Source organism: Myotis nattereri, assembly GCF_964212035.1.
Source record: "Myotis nattereri genome assembly, chromosome: 15".
In the NCBI taxonomy this organism is placed as follows: Eukaryota; Metazoa; Chordata; class Mammalia; order Chiroptera; family Vespertilionidae; genus Myotis; species Myotis nattereri.
The window spans coordinates 48,742,465-48,762,604 of NC_138090.1; the positions used below are offsets into that span (position 1 = coordinate 48,742,465).

Sequence of the window (20,140 nt, forward strand, 5' to 3'; positions counted from 1 at the left end):
AGGCAGGGCCTTGCTGAGGCGTGTGGGATGTGGCTGGTCAGCGTAGGTTGCTGGCAGGTCACTCCTGGGCACCCCTCGCACCAGGCCTGGCCCCGGGGCAGCTTCTGGCCCCCGCCACAGGCCGCCTTGTGGAAACAGCCCTGCCCCCACCTGTGACCTTCCCTGGCCCTTACCAGTGCCTCCGGGCCGCCGGTGAGGCTGCAGCCGGTCAGTGACGCTGACCTCGGAGCGGGGGTGCAGGGGAGCGGAGCCGGGCGTCTCGGCCCTCCTGGGCCTGGATGTTCCTGTCTGTCCGCCTGGGTGGTGAGGATGGCGGCGTCTCCTGGGTGGCCCCTGCTCCCTGCATCCTCCCCTCTTCGCCCCCCGAAACACACAGAGGCCCCACATTCCTCCAAAAAGTTGTTTTTGTCTTTTTTAAATAATGTGAAAATGCCACGCGAAGGTTTGAACCAGAAGCCCCTCCAGGGGCCAGGCTGGGGCGGGGAAGGGGAATCGCGAGATGGGGGGTCCAGGTCCCCCGAAGCCTGCGGCCCCGTCTGAGGCGGGAGAGGGTGAGGAGGGGCCTCCGCTGTGCCCAGGGGCTCCGGGCCCGAAAAAGTCCAGTTCAGTTCCAAGAAGGTGGCTCTCCGGGGAGGGGGAGGGGCTTCCTGCCTCATTTGGCACCGAGGGGGTCGGGGGGATCAGGGGAGCCGTCCGGGGGGCTGAGGGGCAGGGGGCCAGGGCCTCCTGTTTGGCACATGGTGGGGGAGGGGGAGGGCCCAGCCTCAGGGGCCTCCCCAGAGGCGGTGTCTGAGGTGGTGGCAGTGGCTCCATCGTCCACAGAAGATTCTATTCTCAACCCCTCTTCTGGGGGCACAGGGGGTTCGGGTCTTTGGGGGGTCAGTTCTCCACAGGGCCTGACGACAAAGGGAGTGGAGAGAGAAGCAGGGTTACTGGGAGGAAAGGCTCATTGGGAGGGAGCGCAAATCCCTTACTGCGGCTCCCAGGTGCCACCCCCCCCCCAATCTGCTGGGCCCCTTCCTGTCCCCACCTGGCCCCTCCCCTCGCTCACTCTGCTGCAGCCAGCAGCCTCCTCGCTGCACCTTCTAGGCTCCAAGCTCAGTCCTACCCCAGGGCCTTTGCACGTGTGGTTCCCACTGCATAGAACCCCTGCCCTTAGCCCTCCATGAACTCAGGCCGCTGCTGGACGCCCCCTCCCCAGAGGCCTCCTCTGGCCATTTTCAGTCAAGCAGATGCCCCCTCCGCCCCCCCATGGCATTGTCCTATGGCTACTTTTCTCGTCCTCCTCTGGGATCATCCCAGTCAGAATCCCAGAGCTTCCTGTCTGCTTGCCACTCTAGAACGTACGCTCAAGGAGGTCAGGTCCGTGGTCCCTGCTGCATCCCAGCGTCCCGCACCGGGCCTGCCACAGGGCGCCCTCCCACCTGCCTTCCCCGGACCCCTCCTCTCCAAACGGAAGGGACGGTCCCCGCCCCATTCCACACGCCAGAGAAACAAGGGCTTTGGGTGGAGGACCTCGCCGGGGCCCCTCACCGGCGCCCTCACCTTCCACCCCACCTCTTCCCTGCGTGGTCTCGGTCAGGTCGCTGCCCTCGCTCCCCAACCCTGTGCTTCAGCTTCCTTCTCGTTAAGCGGGGAGCACAACCCTCATGTCCTTTTCAAAGGAGTGGGGAGACCTTGGGATACGAGGCATCCCTCAGCACCCAGGGGGCATTTGTTGAGTGGGGGGGCAACGCCACGTGAGCCCAGGGGTCGGCGGAGTCAGGGGGCCCTGCCAGGCTCCCCAGCCTCCCAGCCCAGCGGCAGGGGACCGGCTGCCGCCTGAGGAAGGCACTTGGGGTTTCAGACAATCCGCCCTCCCTCTCGCTCCCGGTGATTAAAGGTAAAGTCATCTTCATTGCTGGCCCGGCAGCCCGAGCCCTGACTCACCACTTGGCCGCCGTCCCCACGCCCTGGAACCCACCCTGTCCTCACGGGGGCCTCAGAGAAGGCCTCTGGGAGGAAGTGACATTTGGGGTGAAAGCTGACAATGCAGCCAAGTGAAGTCAGCCCTCGGCCCCCTCCCTCTGCCCTTGCCTCCATGTGTCCTCGCGTCTCCCTCCTGGACTGTGACCCGGCCTCCTTCCCAGGCCCGTCGGCCCCATGTGGCCCCAGGGGGGTCCTGCTACACCCGGGGCTGAGTTGGCCCATCCTGATCACGGCCCTCCCATGGCGCCCTAACTCCCCAGGACGAAGGCCCCATCCCTCAGCCCATCCCCAAGCCCTACATGGTCTGCCCCGCCCCTGTCGCCTTCCCCTCCCCTCCATCTGCCCCAACTCTCTTAGTCACCCCCACACACCGCTTCCCTTCTGTTCCTTAAGCTGGCCAAGCTCTCTCCTGCCTCAGGCCCTTTGCGCAAGCTGTTCAGCCTGCTAGCTCGCTCTCCCCTTCCTCTTCACCTAGTTAACGACCATCATCCCTCAAATCCCTGGTTAAGGGGCACGTCCACGGTTCGCCGGGGGGACAAAGCCCTTTCCTGTTGTCACCTGCTTTCTTGGATGACTGTGGGGTCAGCGTCAGGGGGCGGGGCGGGCTCATCGACCTGGCTCAGCTGGGAATCCCGGTGCCCAGCACCGCACCTGCACACGGCCGATGCTCAATAAACGCCTACCGTTTAAGCACAGAAGCAGCTACCAGCTGGAGACCACTCACTGCTCTGGGCCCTGGCTCCGTGCTCCATGCAGGGGGAGCAGTAAGCCAGGTAAACCCTCTCGACATGGAGCGTGTGATCGCCCCCATTCCACAGATGAGGAGACCGAGGCCCAGGGAGGGAGAGCAGCTCGCCTTACCTCACTTAGCAGGGCCCGCTCGTGGGGCGCAGGCACGATTTGGGGAAGCAGGAATGGAACCCACCCCGTGGTCCCTCCTACCTTCGCAGCTCTGCCTGCCTGCCTGCACCTGCCTGGCCCAGGGCAGTTCTCGGTGTCGGCAGCAGAGCGCCTGGGTCTCATCCCTCTCTAGTCCCAGTCCCGCCCTGAGCCAGGGCTGTGCCCTTAGCTCTGGGACATCAAAAACTGAGGGTGCCGTGCGCCTCTTCTAAGCCCACAGAAAAGGGCTTGACAAACACTGACCACGGGAGCGGGCCAGGCAGCTGGGGTCTGTACCCCGGCTCCCCACTCCCCTCCTGCCTGGGTTTTCTCCGGGGATGAGACCAGAATCCACCCGGCGGGATCGCAGCGAGGATTAAATGGGCCGAGGTGCGGCAAGCACAGGGTAGGGCCTCTGCCAGCGCCTGCTATTATTATTATTATTATTATTATTATTATTATTATTAGCAGTGCAACCATTGTTATTGCTGTGGGGTCCTGGCCAGGTTCTGTCTGCTCAGGCTCATACCACCCAGCTGGGCCCCGGGGCCCCGCTCCTGGTCTGAAGGGAGGGGGGCTGAGGAGCCTGGAAGGGCCAGGCAGGAGCCCCACCCAGAGATGGGGCGACGAAGGGAAGGACTCGGCGGAGATCCTTGCAGAAGGGGAAACCGAGGCTCGGGGAGGCCCGTCTAATGGACACCGCCTGGTCCGAACGGGTCCAGAGTTTGGGGGGGTCTCGGCGATGAGCAGCGTTGACAGAGGGGAAGGAGGGGACTGAGGTGGGGGGGGCAGGGGGAGTCAGACGTGGGGACAGGACTGCGGAGGGAGGCCGATGGGGACAGAGAGAGCACGTTACCTGCGGGCCTGGCGTCGGGGGCCCGGGTGGGCGGCCCCGGGGTCTCCAGCGCAGGCGAGACGGAGAAGCGGGAGAAGCACAGGGGGGGCCCTGGCGGGGGGAGGAGGGGGAAATCCTCCGCCCACTCGAAACTGCCTCCTGGCGGGAGGGGGTGCAGGGGAGAGCAGAGGACGAGGTCAGATCCTCAGATGCTCCGGGAGCCCGTCCACCTTCAGCCCCGCCCCTTCCCCAGCCCCGCCCCTTCCCAAAGCCCCCGCTCCTCTCAGGCCCCGCCCCTTCCCAAGCCCCCACTCCTCTCAGGCCCCGCCCCTTCCCAAGCCCCCACTCCTCTCAGGCCCCGCCCCTTCCCAAGCCCCCACTCCTCTCAGGCCCCGCCCCTTCCCAAGCCCCCGCTCTTCTCAGGCCCCGCCCCTTCCCAAGCCCCCGCTCCTCCCAGGCCCCGCCCCTCACCAAAGCCGCTGTCGTTGCTGGGAAACCCATCTGCGGGGGTGGCGGGGTGGGGAGGTGTCGGGGGCGCTGGCGGCGTAGACGGGTCCGTGTCCCCCTCGGGGGGGCCCTGGACGCTCAGCTCGTTGGTTGGCGTCTCCTATGAAGACAGAGGAGGGGGGGCGAGAGAGGGCGAACCGTCACGTCTTACCACTGCACCCCAGCAAGCAACAAGCCCCGCGAACATTTCTCAGTTTATATTAAACGCTCTGGGGATGCCTGCACCCCCTCATTTCTCTACTCTGCCTTCGAAGCCGCGGGACAGCCTTAACCGCAGCCCCTCCCGAGGCCGCGCCCCCGACGGCGGAGCCCCGCCCACTCACCCAGACAGCCCCCCGCAGGAATATCCTCCTGGCTCCACGCGCTGCCTCCAGGGGCCCCCCGAACCCATGCTACCTCCGTGCACCCCGCCCGTCTGCGGGGCCCCTACCTACCTACCTCTGAGATCTCGGCTGCAAAGTCCCAATTCGGGCCCCAGGACTACCTGTGGCTGTGGTCCTCCAAACCCCCACCCCATCTAGCTCACCCCCTGACCCTCCCCTTGGGCCCCGCCCAAGCCCCATCCTTTTGTTTCCGGCCCCTCCGCTCAGGGCCTCAGCTCGGCTCGCCCCGCGTCCGGCTCAGTTAGGTCGGGCCCCAGTGCACAGGCACCATCACGCCCTCTCGGTGTCTCCACAACACTACCCGCCTCTAGGGACACAACCCCCACTGTTTCTCTAGGCCCGCCCCCGCTCATTAGCTCAGCCCACCCCTGAACCCACTCTAAACCGTCCTACCCGCAGCCTCTCCAGGACTCGCCCCTCGCGGGTAAGATCAATCCCGAGCCAGCCCCTTAGCCTCCACCCCGGGGCTGGTGCGCAAGCCCCGCCCCCAACGCACGAGGCTCCGCCCCCATAGCCCAGGCCCCCGCGCCCCTCTCAACATTTTCTCCCTGGTCTCTCCCAGATGCAGGTATTCCACTTAAAAGTCACCCTTTTGCAAAGCAAAGTCAGTTTGCAAAGGGATGAATTCAAAGTGGGAAACCTGTGTCCTTTCCAGATCCTCTCCCCCTCTCTCTCTCCAGGACCCACCCACGCTCCGGGCCCGGCCCATCCTGCTGGCCCCGCCCATTCCCAGGCTCCGCCTTCACACTCAACGTTTCATCTCATCCTTCAATCTCGCCCCAATCCCCCGCCCCCCGCCCCTGTGCCCCGCCCCTACCCTGCAGGCCCCGCCCCTACCCTGAAGGCCCCGCCCCCGTGCCCGCTCCTACCCTACAGGCCCCGCCCCCGCTCCTGTGCCCCGCCCCTACCCTGAAAGCCACGCCCACGTACCCTCCCCTACCCTGCAGGCCCCGCCCCGGCCGCGCACCTGGTCGAAGAGGTAGACGGTCACGTCCCCGTGGAAGGAGACCATCTTGCGCTTCCTCTCCAGCTCGCTGTCCTCGGACTCGTCGGCCCCGCGCGGCGACTTGAGCAGCCCCCGCAACGGGCGGGCCGCGTCCCCGTCGGAGTTGCTCACCACGACCGGCACCGGGGCTGCCCGGGACCTCCCGGGGCCCCGCGGGCCCGCCGCCGCGCCCGCCGCCTCGTCCTCCTCCTCCTCCTCGTCCTCGTCCTCCCCGTCCTCCTCCGCCGGCCCCGGCGCCCCCGCCCCGCCGGCCTCCCCGCCAGCCGCCCCGCCGTCCGCGTCCTGCCACGGGGGCCGCCGCGGGCCCGGCCCCGGGAACGGCGTAAGCGTGAGCGGCGGCAGCGCCAGCGAGAGCCGGGAGAGCTTGGCTGCGAGAGGAGAGACCGGGTGAGCCCCCATCCTGGGGAACCGAGACATGCCTCCGCCTGGCGTGTCCTCAGGTCATCTCGGACCACAGTCGGGGTCTCAGTTTCCCTCCTGGTGAGCCCCGGGCTGCACGGGGGTCTTCCTCCACGCAGGGCGAGAGGCCTGCCCCCCCCCCGACCCCCGTGCCACCTTCCCCCCCCCGACCCACCGGGCCCTGCCGACCTCTGCAAGCCCCGGCCCCACCTCATTCTGGCTTGACTTCCATCCAGCAGGGCCACCTCCCTCTTCCTCCCACCTCTGAGCCTGTGCCTGGGCTGCTGCTTCTGTCTGGAACGTCCTTTTTTAACTCAAGTCCTGGTCATCCTCCAGCTAGATCGGGGCGCCCAGTGCCTTCAGAGAGCCCCCCCCCCCGCCCCAGGCGGTCCTCGGGCCAGACCCCCAGCTCTGCACCCCCCAGCATCAAGCACCTCTCCTTCGAGAGATCACCTCAGTATATAACTGTATTTTTCAAAAGCAGGTGACGCGATTAGTGTTGGCCTTTCCACAGAACAGAGACCGAGTCCCGCTCCTGCCGGCTGCATCCCCAAGCCCCAAGCACACAGACGTACGCAGCCAATGTTTGTGGGGCTGATGGAAACATTAATCCCCGCTATGTGATGTCTACCAAGGTACTTTCCCTCTCTGGCCCCCAATCACCAGACAAAATGGGCGTGTCTAACCATCGCTAGGCCCTTCCCCGCCCTGAGGCTCCCAGATCTCATCCTGCTGGGAGCGAAGGGCTCCAGGTGCCCGAGACGGGAACCTGACTTCGAATCCCAAACCTGCCCACTGGCTGTGTGCCCTTGGGCAAGCAGATCCACCTCTCTGAGCCGCTGTTTCCTCACTGGTAAATGGCAGGGGCTGCTCATTCATTCGTGCGTAAGTGAACTGTGTGCCAGGCCCTGTGGGGGGCGATGGTGGGGATCAGAGGAAGGTGAGCGGGGGCAGAAAGAAGATGGATGTGGCCCGGGTCACCTCCTCCCTCATTCACTCTACTCCTGCGTCCCTGGCCTTTGGCTGTTACTCCCTTATCTTGCCAACTTAGGGCCCATCGCAGTGCCCTACACCTGATGCCTACCTGACTCATTTTCTTCTTGTCGGCTCAAAAGTCACCTCCATATTGAGGCTTTCTCTGACTACCCATCTCAAGGTGATAGGATGGGGGGCGTGTGCTATATAGAGAGAGCTATGGATACCCAGAGGAAGGACAGGGTAACAGCCTTTGGAAGTCAGGAAGACTTCCCAGGGCAGGTGAAATTTGAATGGGGTCTTGAAGGATGTGTAGGAGTTCACTGGTTTAAAAAAAAAAAAAGCAACCAGTTTGGCTCAGTGGATAGAGCGTTGGCCTGCGGACTGAAAGGTCCCAGGTTCAATTCCAGTCAAGGGCATGTACCTTGGTTGCGGGCACATCCCTGGTGGGGGGTGTGCAGGAGGCAGCTGATCGATGTCTCTAACTCTCTATCCCTCTCCCTTCCTCTCTGTAAAAAACCAATAAAATATATATATATTTTTAAAAAGCAGGCTATTTCTAGCCTCTTCTCACCCAGCAACATCAACCCTCAACCCCCTACCCCCACCGTCTCAGAGGCATCTTAGCTGCTCATCTCCTGGCATGTTTAACCTGCCCTGGGTCTTTCCTGGCGCAGTTGGTTGCAAACTCCCCACAACAACCTCTAGGAAGTGACAGTGTTCCAATAAACTGTGCTTTGAGCCCTAGCTGGTTTGGCTCAGTGGATAGAGCATCAGCCTGCAGACTGAAGTGTCCCGGGTTCGATTCTGGTCGAGGGCACATGCCCAGGTTGAAGGCTCCATCCCCAGCGGGGGGGCATGCCAGAGGCGGCCAATCAATGATTCTCCCTTATCATTGATGTTTCTATCTCTCTCTCCCTCTCCCTTCCTCTCTGAAATCAATAAAAATATTTTTTTAAAAAATAAACTGAGTTTGAAGAAGGAACATGTCTGCCCAGACCTCTTCCCAGCCTTTCCCTCCTGAGCCACAGGCTCCTCTGGTAGACGCAGATGTCAGCCGTCTTCACTCAGGTGTGGCTGTGCGTTTGTCAAAATAAAACAGGGCCGGGCCATCGTAACTTTCATACCGGGATTTAAGGAAATCGGGCCTGTGGGTGATTGCAGTGGAACCACAGTCCCTTTGCCTATGTCTCAATAGAGGCTTGACTTCCCCCCTCTGAGCCTTTGCATAGGCTGTTCCTTCTGCCTGGATGGGCCTTCCTTTTCTAACTCAATTTATCTTTACTCTTCATTTATCTTCTCCTAACTCGTCCCCTCTGTGACACAACACTTCCTGTGTTCCTTTCCAAATGCAATTTCCAGAAAGAGGCCTGTCTGCCGCTTTCAGGTCACCGATACCCTGGAGGCAGGGCCGGGCCTGAGACGCCCTGCGGCCCAGCCTTGGGCAGCTCAGGGCCCGGCACGCTGGATAGAGGCCTCAGCTTGTTGCGGAGTGGACAGCAGAGATCACGTGTCCACAGCCCAGCCCAGCCCTCAGGTACGCTCCCTTTGAATTGATTTCAACCTTTGAAACACCGAGAACCCTGGTTTAAAAGGGGAAAGCAGCAAATTTGGCAACGCCCAGTGGGCATTCCTGAACAGAGCCAAGTGGCTGTACTTCCAACTCCCCCCCACCTCCCCCCCTGACCTCATTCAGGCCTCAATACTGGCTGGCAACCCTGGGCATCTGAATTCGAGCCTCCTGGTCTGTGAATCGCAATAATAAAAGCAGGTGTTTAAGGGTGTCACTCATACAACAACCCTAGCAGGTAGGTGCCCTCCTTGCCACCCATTTTTTGGCAGATGGGGAAACCGAGGCACAGAGAAGTAAGGTCCTTTGCCCAAGGCCACAGAGCTCGGGCTCTGAGCCCAGGTGGCCCAGCTCCAGTGTCTGCACTTGTCACCACCGGCCTGACCCGTCTGCTGCCAGGAGCCCCAGCCTCTCCCCTGCACCCCCTGCCCCCCCCCCCCAACCTCGCCCCCACGCTCCCAGCGGCCTCCTCACCTTTGATCTGCTCGCTGTTCCCCTGAGGGGGTCCCAAGTCCAAGAACAGCCGTGGCATCTCGGGACCCTTCCTCTCGGGCTTGGGGGGCTCCCCGTCTGCGCTGGGTGCCGGGTCTCCTCCGGCCCTGCTGTCTGGCGCCCCGGCCTCTCCCTCGGGGCCCGCCTCCGGCCTGGCCTTCTGGGGCGCTGGCTCCGGCCTCCTCGGCTCCGGGGGCAGCGGCGGGGGCGGCTGTGGCCTCGTGCGGTCTGCCCATCCTGCCTTTGCGTCCGCGCCGCTTCCGGGGCCGCCGCCGGGGGCCGTCCCCGTGCCCGCTGGGGCTCGGCCCCCACTCCCGAGGTCCGGCCTCCCAGCCCCGGGGGCTCTCGATGCCCCCCCAGTCTCGGGGGCTCTCCTCTTGGTCCCCAGTTCCAACACCACGCTCCTGGGGGCTGGGCCAGGGGGGCCAGGGGCCGTCTCCCCGCCGTTCTGGGGCAAGGCCACTGTGCCGGGGGCGGGGGCTCTCGCCGGCAGCGTCTCTGGGGCTGGCTCCCCTATCGTGGGGGCTGGCCCCCCACTCTCGGGCTTCTTCTCCCAGGGCCCTGGGGCTCTCCAGGGCCCAGTCTCTGGCAGCCTCTCGGTGTTCCTGGGGAGTCTCGGGCCCCCATTCTCTGACACCGTCTCCTCCATCTTTGGGGGTGTCGGCCCCCCATTCACCAACACTGTCTCTTCTCTCTCCGGGGACCTCAGCTCCCCATTCTCCAGCACCGTCTCCTCCCTCCTTGGGGGCGTCAGCTCCCCATTCTCCAGCGCTGTCTCTTCTCTCTCCGGGAACTCCGGGCCCCCATTCTCTGCCGCCTTCTCCTGGATGCCTGGGGCTGCCTGCCCCCCGTTCTCCAACACTGTCACCCCGTTCACGGGGAGGCTCGGGTCCTCGTTCGGGCTGGAGGCTTTCCTCCCGCTGCCCGGGGCTGTGGGGTCCCCGCCCGGGCCCGGGGCTCTCTCCTGGCTCCCGGGGCCTCTCCCTGCTTTCCGGGGCCCCGCGCCCCGGGCGGCCGACGCCTTCTCCCCCAGGAGGTTCCGCGTCACGTCCTCCCGCAGGGACATCAGCAGCTGCTCGGTGCTCACTTGAACTACGAAGGTTGGCTTCTCCCGGGCCCCCGGCGGCGGGAGGGGACCCGGGTCTGGGGGCGGCCGGGGCGCTCCCGGGTCGGGGGGCTCGGGGGGAGCCCGTGGCCGAGGGACCCCTTCCTCCTCGGCCGCCCCCCCACCTGGGAAGGCTCCCTCGGGGGAAAAAGGGGTCTCGGTCTCGTAGCCGCTGTCCCCCGGCTTGGGGCCCGGAGACGACAGGCCTGAGCCGGGACTGGCCACGGCTGAAGGGGGGTCTGGGGACACGGCGGGGTCCGCGGGGGCCCGGGGAGGTGGCGGCGGGGGGGGGGGAGCGGGTGGTGGCCCCCGCCCGGGGTACTGAGGCGCCGCGGCCCCCATGAGGGGGTCCAGAAACTCGGGGGGGGCCGAGGAGGGGGGGGCCATGGGCAGGTCGGCCAGGGAGCCCCGCTCGGCCCTCAGGGACGAGTCGTCCTCTGGGGGGTGGGGACAGCCCAGGGCAGGGTGGCCCCCCCAGCCGGCCACGGCCTCGCCCCGCTCCAGGGGCAAGCAGGAGCAGGCCCCCTCCCGGCTGCACAGCGGGCAGGGCAGGTGGCCGCGGCGGCTGAGGCCGCCCCCGAGGCTGCTGCTGTCCCCGCCGGGGGAGCTGCCCTCCTCCTCCTCTTCCTCCTCCTCCTCCTCGGCCCAGGCGGCCCCCCGCTCCCCCAGCACCTCGGCAGGGTCCCCCGCCAGGGTCTCCCCCGCACCCCGGCCCTCGGGGTCCCAGCCGCTCAGGAGGAAGCTGCCCGAGGCCGAGGACGGGGCCGGGAAGGGCCGGGGCGCCGGGAAGAGGGGGGAGGCCCAGGTCTCGGAGACCAGCTGGGGCACCTCGGACGGGGCCTGGGGCGCCTGGGGGGCCGGCACGCCGGCGTCCAGGGGGTCCCAGTCGTTGGGGAAGAGGGGCTCGGGCGGGGAGCCGTGCTCCTCCAGGCGGATGTAGTACTCGCTGCCCACGGAGGGGCTGCGGGCGCTGATGACGGGCAGCACGCTGGGCGTGGACAGCGCCTCGTAGAAGGGGTTGGAGGGGTTGGCGTGGGGGGCCGGGGGCGCGGACGCCGGCTGCCAGGCCGGGGCCCCCCCACCCCGGCCGGCCCCCCGCCGCGCCTTCTCCCACAGGCACTCGAGGTTGAGGCCGCGGCTGCTCTCGGTGACCGTGAGCACGTCGTCGGGGTCGGCCCCGGGGAAGCCGTCCAAGAGGGGGAACGGCGAGGAGAGGGTGCCCGGGCGGGGCGCGCTGTGGGTGGCGGGCCAGGGCCAGGGGAAGGGGCCGTCCCGGGGTGGGGGTGGGGGGGGCGGGGGCCGCGGGGGCCGCTCGGAGAGCAGGTAGGTGAGCTGCAGCTGCAGGTCAGAGGCCGAGGGGCGCTGGGCCGGAGGCCGCCAGCAGGACTGCAGGATGTCGTACCTGGGGGAGAGGAGAGGCGGGCGTGGGCCGAGCCCTGGGGGCAGAGACCCAGAGAGAGGGGTCGGACACCCAGGGGGAGAGGGGGGCGTGGGCCGAACTCTGGGGGCAGAGACCCAGAGAGAGGGGGCCGGACACCCAGGGGGAGAGGGGGGTGTGGGCCGAGCCCTGGGGGCAGAGACCCAGAGAGAGGGGGCCAGGCACCCAGGGGGAGAGGGGGGCCGAGAGGAAGGGGACAGCGAGGCCCTGTGAGGGCAGAGGGTTAGGGCGGCCTTCGTGTCTGGCCGTGCGCTCGGGGTCAGAGAAAGGCCAGCAGCCGGGGGCTTCTGGGGGTGAGGAGCCCCGGCTCAGACACCAGCGCTGGCGCACCGGCTCCTGCAGCAGGTGCTGGCGGAGGGCTGGGGCACCCTGCCCCGCTCTGCGGGCGGCAGCGAGTGCTGAGGCTGCGGGGTGTGTGTGAAGGAAGCGGGGTCCTGGCACCGTCCCGGGGGGGGGGCCCTCACCAGTAATCCCCGTAGGGCAGCTTGAGCCTGGGCCTGGCCAGCTTGACGTGCTGCTGGCGGACCACGAAGGCAAGGACCTCCTCGTCGGACAGGTGGCGGTAGGGTTGCGCCCCGAACTCAAACAGCTCCCACAGCGTCACCCCCAGGGACCTGCAGGGAGCAGAGGGCGGCGAGAGGTCAGAGCCCCACCCTGACCAGCCTGGGGCACCGGGTGATGGCTGTGGCCCTCCCGCCCGCCCGCCCGCCCTGCCCTGCCCGGCCGCCGGCGCCCCGGCCCTACCAGATGTTGCTCTCCCGGCTCTGGTCCACCACCATGAAGGTCCCGTGCAGCTCGCCCAGCAGCTCCGGGGCCGCCCAGCGCAGGGGGATCCACAGGCGCTCGGGGGTCAGGTAGTAGTCCTCCTGGGGAGCCGGGCAGGGTCAGGCGGGCGGGGCGGGTCGGGGCGGCCCCACCGCCCTCAGCCCCCAGGAGGGCAGGCAGCCCACCTTGTAGTTGCTGTGGGCCAGCCCGTAGTCTCCGATGCGCACGGTGAGGTCAGAGGTCAGCAGGCAGTTGCGCAGGGCCAGGTCGCTGGGTGCCGGGGGAGGGGGCCCGGTGAGGAAGGGGCAGCCTGGGCAGCTCACCCCCAGCCCAGATCCTGCCCACTTCCTCCCCACCCCCCTGCCCTCCTTCCAGCCCCAAGCCCCCTCCATCTCCTCTTGACTCCTCCCCTCTCCTGTCCCCTCCCCTCCTGTGACCCCTGCCCCCCTCTTGTGACCCCTGCCCCCCTCCTGTGACCCTTGTCCCCCTCCTGTGACCCTTGTCCCCCTCCTGTGACCCCTGCCCCCCTCCTGTGACCCTTGTCCCCCTCCTGTGACCCCTGCCCCCTCCTGTGACCCTTGTCCCCCTCCTGTGACCCCTGCCCCCCTCCTGTGGCCCCTGCCCCCCTCCTGTGACCCCTGCTCCCCTCCTGTGACCCCTGTCCCCCTCCTGTGACCCCTACTCCCCTCCTGTAGCCCCTGCCCCCCTCCTGTGACCCCTACTCCCTTCCTGTGACCCCTGTCCCCCTCCTGTGACCCCTGCCCCCCTCCTAACCCCTCCCTCTCCTCTCCTGTCCCTTCCCCTCCCTGGACCCTCCAGGTTTCCTGCTTGGTGTTTGCCCCCCAGCCTCACCGCCTTCCCCTAAGCAGACCCCCGCTTGCTCCCCAGGCCCCGCTGGCACCTGTGCACGTAGTTGTGGGAGTGGAGGTGCGCCAGCCCCCGGGCGATCTCCAGGCCCATCCGCTGCAGGGTCCGCAGGTCGCGTGGGGGCAGCTCAGGGGACAGGCCCTCTGGGGGCCGCTGGGCCCGGAGGTAGCGCTTCAGGTCCCCCTGGGAGGAAGGGCAGGAGGCTCAGCACCGCCCCTCCCAGCAGCCACACCTCCAGCCAATCCCCGCCAGGGTGGGGGCCCCCTGCACCCAGTGGCAGCCCCTCCGAGCGGCAGGGGGCTAATAACAGAGCTAACAGAGCAGCCTCGCTGCTGGCCTGGCTGCGGGCTCGGTGCACCACCTGCGGGCGGAGGGCCCACCTGACTGACCGCTGCCAGCGCTTGTCACACACAAGTGTCCCGTGATGACGACGATGTTATGGCCCGAGTCCTAGGACCCTAGGCGTCCCCAGCCCCCGGTCCAGCTCCCCTGCCCCCCCCCCACCCCCCACCGGCAGAGCCTCACCAGCTGACAGAACTCCATGATCAGCAGGAAAGGCAAGGTCTCCACGCAGACGCCCAGGCACTGCAGGACGTTGGGGTGCTGCAGGCTCCTGGTGGGGGGGGGGGGGCGGGCGGCTGGGTCAGAGAGCAGCCCGGCCCCGCCCAGCCCAGCCCCCAGCAAAACCAAACTGGGGCTTCAGCCTTTTCCATCTCAGTTTCCTCACCTCAGGTCTCCCCCACCACACAGACACCCTCCCCATTCGCTGTCAGGACCGCCCACTGTCCCCCCGCTCCTGGGCCAGCCCCCAGTGTCTCCTGCTCCCACCTTCCTCCTCACCCCAGCCTCCTGGTCTCCACCCCCTCCTCCCCCCACAGCCCCAGCTCAAGCCTCCTCCTCACACCCCGGCCTCGCTGCTCAGCCTCCTCCCGGCCTCCCCCTCTCCCTTTCAGTGTGTCCCTGACCTCACAGCTCTCCGTGCTCCCTAGATCCCACCTGGCCCCCCGGCTGGCCGCACTGCCTCCCCCAGCATCACTCCCCCCCCGCCCCCCCCCCCCCCCCGTGTTGCTCCGGCCTTGGCACGGACAGTCCCACACCCTCCCTATCAGAGTCCTCCTCAGCCCTCAGGCCTCAGCCGCAACATCATTTGCCCACGAAACCGCACTGACCCCCAACACCGGGGGTGCCCCTTCTTTCACTAGGCAGCCAGTTGCACGGAGACAAGGACTTGGGGCTTTTTGTACATAGAGCCACACCCCTAGTGCCTCAGACCGGTAGGTGTTCAATAAACACGTGTGGAAGGAAAGGTTGATCTCGCCACACGGCCTGGGGCCTGGGGGACATGAGCCGGTCCAGGCCTGCAGCCCAGCGCCTGGCGCGAGTAGGTGCTTGGTTAGCCGGTTAGCCGTTTGCCCTCTGGCGCCCGCGGGAGGCAGGGGCCGCTCATGCACTGCGGGGTCCAGGGCCCCGGGCCCGGCCATCCCCGTTCCCGTGTTCCAACCTGCTCTGCTTGGGAGAATGGGCCTCTCGTTCCTGCTTCTCCCACGGACCCGGGTCTGTGCTGGGGCCCGAAAAGCGGCCAGAGCCCCTCCCCACCCCCCCACCGCCCCGTGCCGGCGACTGGCTGGCAGACGTAGAAGGAAGCTGGGCTCCCTGCACACCTGCCAATCGGAGCCCAGGCGGCCGCTCCTGCCATCAGATCCTCCCGCCACCCTGCGCGGCAGGACGCTGTGCCCGTGGGGGCCAGGGCACTCGGAGGCCCAGAGAGGCAGAGCGACTTGCCCAGGGTCACACAGCAGGCGTGGCGGCTGAGCTGGGGTGGGATCTCAGGGCTGGCTCGCTCAGCCTCCCGAGGGCTGGCGGCACTTGTGCCCAGGGGACAGCGAGGACCCCCAGTGGCCGGCGCAGTCCTGCCCGCCCCCAACAGAGCGTTCTGTGCAGGTGAACACGCTCTAGCCCCGGCTGTCTCCGCGGCAGCCCCTGGCTCTGTGTGACCACTGGGCCCGTGCAGGTGGCGAGTGTAGCGGGGGAAGTGAGTTTTTAATTTGAGTGGATCGGACATCAATGTGAATCGCCCTACGCGGCTAGCGGTTGCCTGCAGAGACGGGCAAATATGCAACGAAGCAGAGGAAAATCGACAAACTGGCCCTGACCAGTTTGGCTCAGTGGATAGAGCGTCGGCCTGCAGACTGAAGGGTCCCGGGTTCGATTCTGGTCTAGGGCATGTACCTGGGTTGCGGGCACATCCCCAGTAGGGGGTGTGCAGGAGGCAGCTGATCGATGTTTCTCTCTCATCGATGTTTCTAACTCTCTATCCTTCTCCCTTCCTCTCTGTAAAAAATCAATAAAACATATATTTAAAAAAAATGTTTAAAAAGAAAATCGACAAACTGGATATGTGTTATGAAAACACACGAGCTGATGTGTGGGGGAATCCCAGGGCCTGCTTGGATGTGCATGTGTGTGTGTGAGTATGTGCATGCGTGTGTGCATGAGTGTGTGCATGCATGTGTGCGTGAGTGTACGCATGCACATGTGCACACAGGCCTCTCTGAGCTGGGACCCAGGAGGGCAGGGTCCGAGCTGGGGGTGTGAGCCTGGAGTGATATCCCAGGGGCAACAGCCAGGGTCCTGAGGCAGAAACAGGCTGACCGGTGGGAGGGTTAGTGAGGAGGGTGGCGGGGGCGGGGGGTCCAGTGGCAGGAAGGGCACCGGGTCAGGCTGTGCAGGGGAGTGGGACTTGGTCCTGTGGGCAATAGGGAGCCACGGCGGTTTTAGAGCGAGGGAGTGACAACGTCCGAGGCCCGGGTCTTTCGGGGTAAACCCCACGGTTAAACTGTCTGACGAGGGGTCTCCCTATACACAGCCCTTCCGTGACGGGGAGCTTATTACGGCAGAAGTGATTCTAGTGAGTGTTTGTCTGGAATCCCTTAGGGCGGCGGGGAGACCAGCAGGGAGGGGCCAGGATCCCGCCTGCTCAGACCTCCTCGTCCATGGGGGCGGGCAGAGGGGACGGAGCCCCTCAGTGGCCACTTCGGACGCCAGCTCAGGGCCCTGGGCTGTGATTCTGATTCCACGCGTCCTCACCCACGAAGCAGGGGCCTGAGATGTCCCCAGTGCTCACCACGGGGTACCCTCCCTCGCCTGCCCAGCCCCCCTCCGCTGCCCTCTACATGAGAACCCTCGGGCTTCCTGGGCTCACTTTCCAGAGGAAGATGCCGAGGTTCAGAGTGGACAGGGCAGGCCTGCAGCTCTGCTTCCGGGCCCTCCCTTTGCCCTCCCCATTCTGCTTCTCATAGCCCCGGCTCCGTCCCGAGAGAGACAGAGCCCGAGGCTCAGAGGGGGGGGGAGCTCTCTTGACTGAGCCACACAGCCTGGAAGGGGTAGATCCAGGATTCGAACCCTGGTTTGACCCCACACTATGCTCCGCCCACTTCCAAAGGTCACCCCCAGGGGGCGCACGCCCGGCATACCTGTAGGGCTGCGCTTCCGAGATGAACTTGCGCTGCTCCAGCGGCCCCGCGCTGGCGCGCAGCTCCTTCACCACCACCTGGGCTGGCGTGTAGTCTGAGAACACCTCTCCCAGGATCACCTGGTCCAGGGGACCCGGAGTCAGAGTGTGTGGCTTCCCCCGCCCCCTCCCCTGCAGCCCCCTCCCCCCACCACAGGCTCCCACCTTCCCCCCCTTTCCAGGCCCTCCCCTCACATCCCACCCTCGTCCCCCACCAGGCGCGCCGGGGCAGACACTCACAAGCCCAGAGTCCGATGGATGCAGGGACGGACGGATGGAAGGATGGACAGACGGACGCGTGGAGAGCCAGGTGGCCAGGCGGAGTGATCAATGGAGTGAGGAGGGAGGCGCTGACGGACAGATGTGGGGGGATGGGGTGGGTGGGAGTGGGTGGGAGGTGGACAGAGGTGAGGGCGATGGGTGAACGGAGGGGGCCAGGGAGCAGGCGGGGAGCAGATGAGAAGTGGTAGGAGCAGGGGGATGGACACAGCACAGGGGTACAGCCCCGGACGGTATGGAGCCCCTGCCCCCCACCCCCGCAGCCCACTCACCTTCCCAAACCAGCCACTCCCAATCTCTTGTAGGTAGCTGAGGTGCTGGCGGCTAAGGCCCAGGGGAGTGGTCATGTCTAGGGGGGCAGAAGGGGGAGGCCCCTGAGACTCTCTCCCCTCCCAAGTGCCCATGACACCTCCCAACTCCGTGGAGACTGGGGGTCACAGCAGGCACCAACCCCTCTCTTCACTGGCTGCCCCCAACATTCCAATGATGGGACCTCAGCCCTGGCTGGTGTGGCTCAGTGGATAGAGCGTCGGCCTGCGGACTGAAGGGTCCCGGGTTCGATTCCGGTCAAGGGCACATGCGTGGGTTGCAGGCTTGGTCCCCAGTAAGGGGCATGCAGGAAGCAACCAATCAATGATCCCCCCTCTCTCTCTCTCCCTCTCCCTCCCTCTCTGAAATCAATAAAAATATATTTAAAAAAACAAAAACAAAGAGGGGGCCTCAGCCTCCTCACTGGCTGCCCACAGGTTCCAGCATCCAACCCGTCCTTCCCGTCGGCATCCCCAGGGCCTGTGGGGGACTGCAGCCTGCCACTGGCGGCCGCTGAGATGGCGATCGAGGCTGCCCTCACCACGGATTGCCCCACCACTGATTGCGTAATCCAAAACCCAAATCTGGTTTCGCCAAGTCTGGTTTTGGATTAAGCAATTGCTTCCAACCCAGATGATCTCTGACCCCATCCAGGGTCAAGATCCCTGGGCTCCCACCTCCACCTGTTCCCTTGGCTGCCTGGGGCCTCCAGGAGAAGACTCTCAAGACCATGGGATCTGGCCCTGACCGGTGTTGCTCAGTGGATTGAGCGTCGGCCTGCAGACCGAAGGGTCCCAGGTTCGATTCCAGCCAAGGGCATATACCTCGGTTGCGGGCACATCCCCAATAGGGGCTGTGCAGGAGGCAGCTGATCGATGTTTCTCTCTCATCAATGTTTCTAACTCTCTATCCCTCTCCCTTCCTCTCTGTAAAAAATCAATAAAATATATTAAAAAAAAAAAAAAGACCATGGGATCCTATTCGGGGCAGGGGCAGTACCTGAATGCGAAGGCTGCGGCGCAGGCATCGGCAGGGAGACCTCGGCCAGCGGGAGGATGTAGACATCAGGCAGCGACTGCGAGGAGGAGGTCTCCTCGGCCGGGGGAGTGTACTCCCCGGAGCAATCCTCCCCTTCGGGGTTCTCAAACTCCTGGAGCCGGGAGGGGTGGGGAGGGGAGAAGACAGGGCTGAGACAGGCCATCTTTCTCATAACTGTCCTCAGTCCCAGTCCAATGTCCATCCCAAGCCTCCGGATCTGGCCTTAACCTCAGGACCAAAGGTGCTCCCGGACTGACCGCCACTCTCCCTCACCCACCCCCTGGGTTGGGGGCAAAGGCCTTGCTGGAGTCTTCCTCCCCACGTGCACCTCACCTTAAAGCCGACATCGCCCCGTTTGCAGCACAGACAGGTGAGGAGGAGGAAGATGAAGGCCAGCAGACCGGAGCAGGAAATGAGGACCACGGCGTACGGAGGAGCCAGAGGGGCCCGGCCCAGGGCGAATCCATCTGTGGGCGCACAGGGCTGGGCTGGCGTCCCCGCTTCAAGCCCCTGGTTCCCCGACTCCGTGCCCCTCCCATCCGGGCCAGTCTTGACTACAACTCCCATGACGCACTGCAACCGGCGGCCTCTTGGCAAAGGAGCCGGATGGTGCAGAGCATTGTGGGGATTGTAGTTTGGAGCCTTCTCAGGTGATTGGGGGTGGGGTCCCTCCTCTCCCTCCAAGCTGGGACACCACCACCCCCCCCCCTCCATCACATCACCCCAGACTTGGGAAGAATCCCAGTGAGGACCGAGGAAAGGAGAAGGAATAGTGGAGCCTGGAGCACCCAGGATGGACAATCTGCTCCCCCGGACAGCCTCATTCCCCCCCGTTTGGGGTGAGGATGAGCCCCCAGCTGCAGTCTGGGAGAAGGCGCTTGCCCCATGCTGGTCCCCCTAGTTAGCAGGGGTGAGGCATGTCTCCTTTAGGGGCACTTGGAGCGCGCACATGCCCTCCGTCCCCAGCCCAAGCCCCTGCGAAGGGAACCCGGCCAGCCCCGGGTCTCCCCAAAGCTAGAGCAGCTGCCTGTGCTGGGTCTGCCTGAGACAGTCTTCTCCCCCCGGCCCAGCTCTCCCGGAGGCCCCGTCCTCCCCTGGCTCCCCGCACACACCTGCACACACACACATGCGTGTACAGACACATGTTGCCCAAACGGACCCCCTCCCCACCCAGCCCCCGGCCTGCCTCCCACAGGCCCTGCGGACAGAGAGAGGCTCCGTCTCCGCGGCTCCCCAGGCCCCGGCTCGGCGGCCGGGAGACATGCACACAGGTGATGGGGCCGGAGCCCCACGGGCAGACCCCCGGGCGGCCGGGGTGGGGGTGGGGGCCGCCGGGCCTCCGGATGGCCGGACAGACAGACTCACCGGGGTGGGCCGGGGACGCCAGGCAGCCGGAGGCGGAGACGGCCGCGAGGAAGATGAAGGCTCCAGGGGCAGGCATCTTGTCGGTGATGGAAGGGAAGTGGAGGAGGTGGCGGCTGGGGAGGAGGGGGGGCGGGCCCTTAGCCCCCAGCCATGGGGACCCGCGCGACCCTGGCCTCCCCCCGCCTAGGAGCGGGGCAAGAGACGCAGGACAGGGGGAGGGAGGGGCTGCTTGCTGGCTCAGGTACCCCCCTCCCCCGCTCTGAAGGGACAGGCAGATGAAGGGATGGAGAGGAGGACAGAGGAGAGGAGCTGGGGAGCCGGGGTTGCTGGGGTGGGGGGAGAGGGTAGGATGGGAGGGGGGGAGAATAAGGGCCCCGCCCCCGAGGGCAGCCAGGATTGGGGGAGCGGAGAGCCTGTCAGAGGAAGGGTGGGAGGAGGGAGGATGGAGG

General features: G+C 66.0%; 1 protein-coding gene across 1 annotated transcript; it reads right to left on the minus strand.

Annotated features, from left to right (window-relative positions):
• Window positions 1-386: 386 nt before the first annotated feature.
• Window positions 387-19,800, minus strand: LMTK3 (lemur tyrosine kinase 3). The gene is made up of 15 exons (XM_081107660.1): window positions 19,692-19,800; window positions 18,660-18,793; window positions 18,288-18,438; window positions 17,252-17,328; window positions 16,663-16,781; window positions 13,715-13,802; window positions 13,224-13,372; window positions 12,508-12,592; window positions 12,302-12,423; window positions 12,022-12,171; window positions 8,997-11,521; window positions 5,540-5,946; window positions 4,154-4,289; window positions 3,704-3,841; window positions 387-896 (listed from the first exon to the last, which is right to left on the minus strand). Exons 1-15 carry the CDS (start codon window positions 19,765-19,767, stop codon window positions 880-882), a joined length of 4,374 nt encoding a protein of 1,457 aa, XP_080963786.1. The 5' UTR covers window positions 19,768-19,800; the 3' UTR covers window positions 387-879.
• Window positions 19,801-20,140: the final 340 nt, after the last annotated feature.

Excerpts from the sequence above, each read along its gene's own strand:
- LMTK3 (XM_081107660.1), bottom strand. The coding sequence starts at position 19,767 with ATGCCTGCCCCTGGAGCCTTCATCTTCCTCGCGGCCGTCTCCGCCTCC. Across the intron at positions 18,794-19,691 it reads GGCGTCCCCGGCCCACCCCG|ATGGATTCGCCCTGGGCCGG; the intron begins GTGAGTCTGTCT and ends GTGCGCCCACAG. Across the intron at positions 13,373-13,714 it reads TCATGGAGTTCTGTCAGCTG|GGGGACCTGAAGCGCTACCT; the intron begins GTGAGGCTCTGC and ends CCTTCCTCCCAG.